Source organism: Dipodomys ordii, unplaced genomic scaffold (assembly GCF_000151885.1).
Source record: "Dipodomys ordii isolate 6190 unplaced genomic scaffold, Dord_2.0 Scaffold23, whole genome shotgun sequence".
Lineage (NCBI taxonomy): Eukaryota > Metazoa > Chordata > Mammalia > Rodentia > Heteromyidae > Dipodomys > Dipodomys ordii.
Window position 1 is genome coordinate 1687219 of NW_012267239.1, and position 10600 is coordinate 1697818.

The window sequence follows — 10600 nt, forward strand, 5'->3', positions numbered from 1 at the left end:
ATTTGAAAAATTAGCATCACACATTTACTTCTCTCACAGGATAGGCTCTGAAAAGAAATGAAACAACACACACGTTTGACACATAGTAAGTGAAGGCTCTTAAAGATCTGGTCCAAATATTTTCTTTGACAAACGAGTTAAGTGAAGCGTAGCAGGCAGGCAAGCAAACTATCCTCGGTTATATACCGTTAGCCTATGACAGAGCACCCGCCTATTTATAAATGCTGGCTGTTTTTCACCACTTCCTGCCACACTGTTATAAATGTATCTGGTTGTACTAGGAGGAGAAAACTGAGTGTTTGTCCCTAAGTATACATGTCTCATGTTGCTTATGAAACCTTCAAGGGAAGATAATGATGTGGTGAGATTCATGGCACCAGGCAAACCAGCCACACAGTAGCAATGAAGAAATACTGGGTTCAACACCAGTGTGATCCTTTGCTTTTTTTGCATGAATCTCTTCCATTACCCTTGTCGCTGTGAATGACATGGAAGCAAATATACACCACAGACACCACATTCCATTTCGGCTGGCCCTCAAGCTCCAGATTCAACCCAATTCCATCTGCTCAGTGATGAACAGAAGGCCAGCTTGTGGCTTCTGCCAAGGGGCCCAGCATGCACAGGCTGCAGAGTCATGGGATTTGACTAACCTGAGGGTAGAAGGCGGACGATGCTGTGCGTGGGCTGCGGACAAACTCCATAAAGAAGGCCCCATCCTGAAGTCAGAGGAGGAGGAAGTGACAATGGCAGCAGCAGCAACAGCAGCAGCAACAGCAGGCGCAAGGCAGTGAAGAAGTGGAGTACGTACAGTGGTTAACCATCAGGGGAAGGGCAGGGAGGGTGTGAAAAAAAATAGACAAACAAATGAATAAAAACAAGGAAGGAAGGAGAGAAACAAGAACATAAGAGGGATATCAAGAAAAGGAAGGAAAGAAAAAAGATAGAAGGAGAAGATGAGAAAGAGGAAGGGGAGGAAAAGAAAGAACAAGAGAGAGGGGAAGGAAGGAAGGAAGGAAAAGAAAGGGAAAGGAATGGAGGAAGAAGGAAGGAAAAGAGAAAAGAAGGAAGGAAGGAAGGAAGGGAGGAAGGAAAAAGTGAAAGAAAGGAAGGGAGGAAGGAAAGAAGGGAAAGAGAAAGGAAGGAAGAAAGAAAGGAGGGAAGGGAAGGAGAGAGGGAAGGAAGGAAGAACAAAGACAGGAAGAGAAAGAGAAGAAAGAAAAAGAAAAGGAAAGAAAGGAAGGAAGGGAGAGAGAAGGGAAGGAGGGAGGGAGGGACGATTTATCCAGAGATAAAATCCAAATGCGAAGCATGAGAAGGGACTCACACCTTCCCTGATAGAACATCCCACTTTGTGGGAGAAAGCACTTGGGTGAGAAGGTGTGTCCAAGCTCCCTCCATTCTGCCAAGAGTGTGGCTTGGATGCTTTTATCCTCTCGCATAGCTCTGAAATTCTTTCAGATCTATGGCAAGGAAGAGGGTAAGACTACAGAGCAGCTTGGCAGGAATGGCAGGATAAAGGTTGCAGTGGCAACATCCTGGCCTCCCGCCTGGCTGAGTATGCAGCAGCCCTCTGGGAAAGAAACACTGAGGCCTAAGGGTTCTTCTGCCTGTTACTGCAGCCAGCGGGGAGAAGAGGATTCAATGCAGCAAGAAGTCTCGCTTAATCTTCTGAGCACACAGAGGGTACAGAGGCAGGTTTACCTTCTCCTCTGCTTGTGTAACAAAATCACAAAGCCGAGACATGTAAAATGTTAAGGGCTCAAGCACTGATGTGAGGGGCTTCCTGAAATGACTTCCAGTCTACTCACTGGTGACGTCCATGTTAGAAACAGAAATGACACTGAGAACTTTTCCAAAGATCTCTCCCTTCAAAATCTTTTTTTTACTTGGTACGCTGAAATTCAGAGGTGGCACTTGTCCAAGGTCCCTGTCCTGCAACTTTTCTTTGGTTGGAAGTCTGAAACCTTCGAGGGCTTGTTTTGAATAACATTGCTGTCATTTCCCATCAGCCATTGCAAATGAAAGTAAGAAACTGTGGAGAGGCATGGTTGTGGGGATGCAGATGCAGGTGCTCCTCCTCCATCCATTAACAGGAAGTGTTGGCTGCAGACAGGGCAAGGGATTTCTGAGCAAGCCAGTAGGGCATCTCATAGAACTTTAGCTTCTGCCTCCCTGAACATCTAGTCCTATGTATAGGTTTCAGGGCTCAATTGGAGTATCAGGAGAATGTTCTCTAACCTAATATTTGGTATCCAGTACATTGCAAACTCTCTATAATTCTTCTACTTTGCTGTCTATCTTGGTATTATGTCTAGTCCTAAGAGATGACCATGAGCAGAGGTTTAAAAAAAAAAAAAAACTTGTGGACAGCACACACAGATTCATTGATTACTTTGATTCCTGTCCCTTCCATGCCAGAACATGAAACAACAGAAGAGCTGATGGTGCTGAGAGTTATGTACATATGAATGAGGTAAAGTGAAAAAAATACAACATTATCTGCACACAGACTTTTGCTTTAATGACACTCCCTAGAGAAGGGACCAACAAACTACAACTTGCAGGCCAGGTCTGGCCAGTATTTGTTTTTTACAGCCTGTGAGCAAAGAATAGATGTCTAGAACCTATACAACAAATTCATTTTTGCCTCTTTGCCTACAAAGCCTGAAATACTCACTCAAGTTTGCTGACCTCTGTTCTACAGACTCTTTAAGACCACCTGAAACCTCCATTTAATAATTTTCTTCAGATTTTTCACCCCTCCAACTAGTCATGTGATTCTAGCAATTTATGCTAAAACTAAGGAAATGATCAGATACAATCAAGTAATTATTATAAAGCAGCTCATTCCTTATAATTACAAACTATCCCTTATATTACAAGTAGTGTTAAGTAATACACTGTAGATTATACTTTACAGAGTTGCCGAATTAGCTTTAAAATGAGAAACTATCAACATTTTTAACAAAAAAAGTTCTAAATGAAAGTATTATTCATATTATGAAACAGTTTTATTTTCTTTTGGTGGTGCTTGTGATTGAATGTAGGGCCTTGAACATGATAAATGAGCATTCTACCACTGACTTACACACTCAGCCCACAACTATTTTTAAAAACCTACTTTTAAAACTAATTTTGGAGGCTATAGATTTTAGCTCAGTAATAAGAGTGCTTGCCTAGCTTGTGCCAGGCCCTGGGTTTAATCACTAACACTGAAAAAGATAAATCGTACTTTTGAAAAATATTTAATGTGGTGGGAAACTTTTATGACATATGAATAAAATAAATACAAGGATGGATACATCATTTGACTGCAATTTTAAATATAAAATACATGCACTAAATCTCTTTCATCTCCCAGAAGTAGGGACCAGATCAGCGAATGCACAGTTAGCACACCCTACCCTCTCACACAGCACAATGATCTGAGTCTGGATTTCTCAGCAGATAGAACTGAAAGAGACAAGACTATTGGTCTTATAAGACACCAAAAAACTGCCCAACAGTTTTTTGCCACTGTACTGGCTTGGCCATTATAGAGGCCTAAAGTCTCAGAGGTTTTTTTTTTTTTTTTCACCTTGCCTTTCAATAATGCTTACAGTTTGACTATATTCTTCCATCTAAGAAAACTGATAGTGTAGGTGGGACGGGAGGGAAAAAGTAGGAGAGAGTGAAGGGGTGACATTGTTCAAAAAGAAAGGTATTACCTGACTTATATAACTGTAACCCCTCTGTACATCACTTTTTTTTTTTTGTCGGTCGTGGGGCTTGAACTCTGGGCCTGGGCGCTGTCCCTCAGCTCTTCAGCTCAAGGCTTGAACTCTGGGCCTGGGCGCTGTTCCTCAGCTCTTCAGCTCAAGGCGAGCGCTCTACCACTTGAGCTACAGTGCCACTTCCGGTTTTCTGGTGGTTTATTGGAGATAGGAGTCTCACTGTCTCTCCTGCACAGGCTGGCTTTGAACCGCGATCCTCAGATCTCAGCCTCCTGAGTAGCTAGGATTACAGGCGTGAGCCACCAGCGCCCGGCATTGTACATCACTTTTATAATAACAATTTTCTTAAAAAAAAGAAAACTGATAGGAATTCTACTATCAAAGAAGAGTAAACTCTTGTGTAAGGTGCCTCAGTATCTTCCTACTCCCCTCTAGGAAAGGAAATAATGACATTGAAGAAAAACCAGATGGTCAGTTTCCAAGTGCAAGGGAGGTCTCAGGTCTGAACCAACAGAGTTTAGCTCAACTGCTCTATATCTGTACTTAATTAGAAGTTAGCTATGAACTACTATAAACAAGAAAGTTCCTCAATAAAGGCAGAGACAGAACCTTAAAAGGGTCTGTGTTAAAATACATCCAAAGCTTTGGAACAATCAATCCTGGATTTGGATGGCAATCCATTCTACCTCTGCATTGGGTCCCTGAGATCACATGACAATCCTCCCCATCTCCCATAAAGTGACTGCCTTTACCTTTCGTGGGCTGTCCACGTAGGTGGGAGTCATGGCAACGCTGCTGTTCTCCACTGGCTGGGTGGCACTCTTCCCACCATGAGCAGCTGCCTGCTGTTCTCCTAGGCACCTGAGGAAAGAAACACATAACTATAGCTTGTTGACAGACCCCTGGAAAAGGATCTACATTACTCAACATGGAGACAGCTCTACTGTCATCCTTGGCACCCACATTCTGCCTTGTTTCTCCTCCAGGCCCTATGTAATAACCTTCATTTCATTAAGCTATCCTCCACAATCAATCAGAAAACAACTCAATTTAGAAAGCATTGTAGGCTAGACGCAGTGGTATATTCCTGTAGTTTCAGCATCTCAGAAAGCTAAGGTAAGATGATTACTTGGGCCTAGGAGTATGAGGACAGCCTACCCATAGAGTGAGGCCCCATCTATCACAACCTGCTTTAAAAGGGCAAATGATATAGTCTGAATGACTCTATCCACAAATACCATTTGTTTAGTTCTATGGGAAGACCTTATCTCACTTTCTGTTAAATATATCAACAAAAGCACATTCTGAAAATCAGGGCTACATTAATATGCAGTATAAACTAAATGCATATGTTAACTATGTATTTTGAAAAGATTCATGTTCCTTCAAACATACGTAGTCACACCCCTTTCTTCTCTCAAACATACAAATCTAACAGATATTATGTCATAAAACTAGACAAAAATGTAGGGGACCGGTGGCTCACGCCTGTAATCCTAGCTACTCAGGAGGCTGAGATCTGAGGATCACGGTTCAAAGCCAGCCTGGGCAGGAAACTCTGTGAGACTCTTATCTCCAATAAACCATTAGAAAACTGGAAGTGGTACTGTGGCTCAAGCAGTAGAGTACTCACCTTGAGCTGAAGAGCGCAGGGAAAGCGCCCAGGCCCAGAGTTCAAGCCCCACAACCAACCAAAAAAAAAACCCTAGACAAATATAGTTTTCTTAGGAAATCTCACTCCATCTCAGTCCTGCTGTATGGAAATAATGTCATACTTTCATGTTCACTTTCCATTTTTTCATTCTAATATTATGAACTATTTTAATTTAAGTTAAATTGTTTTAATATATCACTGTATTCTTGTCTGGTAAGTTTCTGAAAGTTCATATGATAGTGTTAAAGTGCTTCATTATAATTGCAATATACAGAGCCCTCCCTCAGCACAGAAGACTGGTTCTAAGTTCGCTAGAAGCCTAGAACCTGGTTCTCTAGAACCAAAATCTAAGGATGCTCAATTTCCTTTTATACAACAGTCAAGTATTTATTTGTATAGAGTCTCCACATGTTCACTTTTGTTGTTGTTGTTGTTGTTGAACTCAGAGCATGGGCTCTGTCCTTGAGCCTCTCTGTGCTCAAGGCTAGCACTCTACCACTTGAGTCACAGTGCCACTTCTGCATTTTGAGTGGTTAATTGGAGATTAGAGTCTCAGAGACTTTTCTGCCCGGTCTGGCTTCAAACCGTGATCCTCGGATCTCAGCCTCCTGAGAAGTTAGAATTACAGGTGTGAGTCATTGGACCCAGCTCCACATGGTCTTCTGTACACTTTAAGCCATCTTCAGGTTACTTATAATACCTAAAACAATTTAAATGCTATGTAAATTGGTATACTGTATGGCTTAGGGAAAATTTTTTTAAAAGTCAATATATGATTAGTATAGACAACAACCTTTTTTTCATAATGTTTTGGATGAATTCACTAATGTAGCACCCACAGACATAGAGGACCAACTATACTTCTGCCGTAGACATTTGAGTTACTACCTAAACCCCCCATAGGGGACTTTATATTTTGGTAGCTGGGAACATTATAAAAGGAGCTCAGAGCCAGGTGTCAGCAGCTCATGCATGTAATACTAACTATTCATGAGGCTGACATCTGAGCATCAAGGTTCAAAGCCAGCCCGTAAAGGAAAGTCTATGAGATTCTTATCTCTAATTAATCACCAAAAAGCCAGATAAGGAGCTGTGACTCAATAGTAAAGCACTAGCTTAGAGCAAAAAAGCTCAGGAACAGCATCCAGGTAGTTCAAGCTCTAAGACACACACACACACACACACACCAGAGCCAGTCTGGATAGGCATGAACACCTCACCTGTCTGGCTGAACTTGGCTATCATCAAGTTATCCTTATCTACTAAAAGCAGAGACAACCACTTGCCAACACCTGCTGTCCAGGCTATTCTCACTGCTGTTAACCAGCAAAGAGCTAAGACTTAAAGACTGTCTTCTACCAGAGTTTGACCAAACACCTGTGCCTATAGTTAAAACCGGAAAGAACCATAAACAGAGTTAGGGTAAAATGACGAGGCTAGAAATACACTTTTTTTTGTGTGCTAGTACTGGGGCAGGAACATAGGACCTGATCTGTCCTTTAGTTTCTTGCTCAAAGTTGGTACTCTACCACTTAAATATACTCCCACTTCCAGCTTTATTGGTGGTTAACTGGAGATAAGAGTCTCTTGGGTGTTTGCCCAGATTGGCTCTGAACAATCTTGGTTTTCTAAGCAGCTATGAGTACAGGCTACCAGCATCTGGCTGAGAAACAGATGTTTTTCCCCCTTTTTTTATTTGTATAATTTTTAAATAGTTGCACAAAGGAGTTGCCATGCAACAAAGCAGTTTATAAATATAATGCATCGGGTTGGGAAGGTGGCTCAGTGGTAGAGCGCTTGCCTTGCATGCATGAGGCCTTGGGTTTGATTCCTCAGCACCACATAAGCAAAAAGAAAAAAAGCTGGAAGTGGCACTATGGCTCAAGTGGTAGAGTTGCTAGCCTTGAGCTGAAGAGCTGAGGGACAGCACCCAGGCCCAGAGTTCAGGCTCCACTACCGGACCTCCCCTCCCCCCCAAAAAATACAACGCATCAAGCCGAGCACCAATGGCTCACGCCGTAATTCTAACTACTCAGGAGGCTGAGGATCACAGTTCAAAGCCAGCCTGAGCAGGAAACTCCGTGAGACTCTTTTATCTCCAATAAAACACCTGAAAATCAGAAGTGGTACTGTGGCTCAAGTGGTAGAGTGCTTCCTTGAGCTGAAGAACTGAGAGACAGTGCCCAGACCCAGAGTTCAAGCCCCATGACCAACAACAAAAAATAAATAAAATAAATACAGTGCACCTTGATCAATGTCACCCCTTTCAACATTCTCATCCATCCCCGAGATACAATCTTCAAAGCTCTCTTTGGTGATGCCATAACATTGTTTTTCATTATAAATACAACTGAACATACTTGAAATAGTAGAAGAAAAAGAAAAGCACATAAATTTTTTAAAATGCTATGTGAACAAGCCTTACAAAAAAAAAAAATCTGGCTCCCTTTATTCTACCTCCAGCTTTGTGAAAACCTAGCACATCACCCAGGAGCAGTAATCTTGGGTAAGGAAGAAGTCTCAGATCTCTATCCTGCCTCCTGAGGTGGAGTTGGCTGAGAGTATCACCCTCAGAGGGGATGCTGCTCCCTCAGATGGCCTTCTTCAGCCACTGTGAGCAGAAAGAGCCTCCTAGGTACTTACTGAGATGATGATACACTGGCAAATTAAAATAAGATCCCTTCACTCTCTCCACCACCAGCTTCACACCCCTTCCAGTGACATATGTTCCTCCTTCTCTTTTCCAGTGGGAAAAGTCTAAGATGAGATGTAGGGAGAGCCTGCCAGGCAGAGTGCTGGGGTCTTTCCTGAGTCTGATAAAGATATTTTTGGAAAAGAACTTAGTGTTTTCTGTCTTATATAAGCCCCTCCTGCTCTTGCTGCTTCTTTCCCTCTCTTGGGCTGTCCTCTGGGCCCCGGCTGCACTTTTCACCTCTATCCATGCCCCTTCCTTTCCAGGTAGGTCATAATCATCTTCTCCCTCCTCGCACTCTCCTACCAAGCCTTCCTATACATGGGGCTCATCTCTGAAGAAAATATTACCAAAGACACCAACTGTATATTTCATGATATCAAGATTTGTAATTTCTTTCCTTTTTTAGTCAGTTATGGGGCTTGAACTTGGAGCCCAGGCATTGTCCCTGAGCCTCTTTGTGCTCAAGGCTAATATTCTACTACTTTGGGCCACAGTATCACTTCCAGTTTTCTGGTGTTTAATTGGAGTCTCAAGTACTTTCCTGCCTGGATTGGCTTTGAACTATGGCCCTCAGATCTCAGCTTCCTGAGTAGCTAGGATTACAGACATGAGCCACCACCAGCATCCAGCTTGGATTTATAAATTTTTGGAAACTTATAATATTCTCATTTGGGTTTTTTAAAAAGAAGATTTTTTAAGGCATTCTTTCTATAATATTACAAATGAAAGAATATGATGTTTGGGGTTTGAGGGGGGAAAATTAAAGGAAAAATGAACTCAGGGGAAATATAAATGAAACAAGACTGGCATGAGTTGATGATCACTGAAGCCAGGTGACAGGTAGAGAGGGATTTTTTTTTTTTGGGTCCGGTCATGGGGCCTGAACTCTGGGCCTGGGCGCTGTCCCTCAGCTCTTCAGCTCAAGGCTAGTGCTCTACCACTTGAGCCACAGCGCCACTTCCGGCTTTTTTCTTTTTGCTTATGTGGTACTGAGGAATTGAACCCAGGGCCTCATGCATGCAAGGCACACACTCTACCACTAAGCCACCTTCAAGCCCCAAGAGGGATTTCTTATACTGGTCTGTCTACTTTGTGGCATCTGTTTGAAATTTTCCATTAAAACAACAATAAACCTCCTATATGAGTGTGAAAGGACAGCTTCTTATAGTCTTTCCAACTACACTTCCCACTATAGCTCATGCTCTCACTCCTTGGATCCATGTTCTCTCTGAAAGTCTAACAAGGTTCCTACTATGTACAACCCAGACCTTCAGACCAGAGAGACAGGTTTCTACTTTCCCCTAATGTACATTTCATTCATCTATAGAGACCTCCAGCATCCTCACCTCTGCCATTCCACAAATATCCACTGTGCATCTACCTCTGTCAGGCACCCTTACAGCCTCAGGGTATATAGACAGGTCAGAGGGAAGATGAGTAAACCCACAACTGAGGCCATACTGAAGGGGACTGATTCTAGTGGATGAGGGATGAGATAAGCAGGTTCCACCTGTGTATAACAACTTGTCTCTTCTCTAAGTCCTACTTCCCACTCTGGCCCTTTGTAAATGCTTCACTTCAAGGTCAACTTCAATCCTACTTCACGGGAGGCTCTCCCTGCCCCACCCCCAAGCAAGATGTAGTACCACAGCTGTCCAGGCAACTGTAGCAGTTACTGTTTATAAAGGAGCCACATACCCTAATGCTTAGGGGGAAAAAACAAAAACAACAGCCAAACGTCATGACTGAGGGCACAAGACAAATCTCAGATCACAGAGAGAACCAAAGGTATATGCCTCTTCTAAAGTTTAGCCTATCACCTCTACTCTTCATGGCTGAGTACAAACGTGAACTGAGTTTCTTGCTATTTAAAGCCAACCTAGGTTTTATATGCTATTATTCTGTCTATTATACTGTCTATGATTCTATAATAGAATCATGTATGTTATATATGTTTTTCACACATAAAAATCCAGGTAGTTGGGCTGGGAAGTGGCTCAGTGGTAGAGTGCTTGCCTTGCATGCATAAGGCCCTGGGTTCCATTCCTCAGCATCACATAAACAGAAAAAGCCAGAAGTGGCTTTTTCCACTCAAGTGGTGGAGTGTTAGTTAGCCTTGAACAGAAGAGCTAAGGGACAATGCCCAGGACCCATAATGCACAGGGAAAAAAAAAACCCAAAAAACTCAGGGACAGTGCCCAGGTCTGAGTTCAAGCCCCAGAATCAGCATGTATGCACACACGCATGCACATGCCCATGCACATACACAAAAGAGTGGGTAGAGTGATGGAGGGGATGAGGTTGATGGCAGTACATTGTTTACATGTGTTGAAATGTCATAATAAAATTCCCTTTGTAGGGCTGGGAAGATGGCTCAGTGGTAGAGTGCATACATGAGGCCCTAGGTTCAATTCCTCAGCACCACATAAGCAGAAAAAGCTGCAAGTGGCATTGTGGCTTAAGTGGTAGAGTGTTACCCTTGAGCTGAAGAGCTGAGGGACAGCCTTCAGGCCCAGAGTTCAGGCCCACGACCGG

At 42.8% G+C, this 10600-nt stretch overlaps 1 protein-coding gene across 3 annotated transcripts in view; it reads right to left on the reverse strand.

Annotated features, from left to right (window-relative positions):
* The window catches only part of Depdc5 (DEP domain containing 5), a 135404-nt gene that overhangs the window by 37975 nt on the left and 86829 nt on the right, over positions 1-10600 (reverse strand). For all 3 annotated transcript variants that reach the window (XM_013014494.1, XM_013014493.1, XM_013014492.1), the window contains one exon: positions 4469-4577. In XM_013014494.1, coding sequence (XP_012869948.1) covers positions 4469-4577 — 109 coding nt within the window. The remainder of the gene's footprint in view (positions 1-4468; positions 4578-10600) is intronic.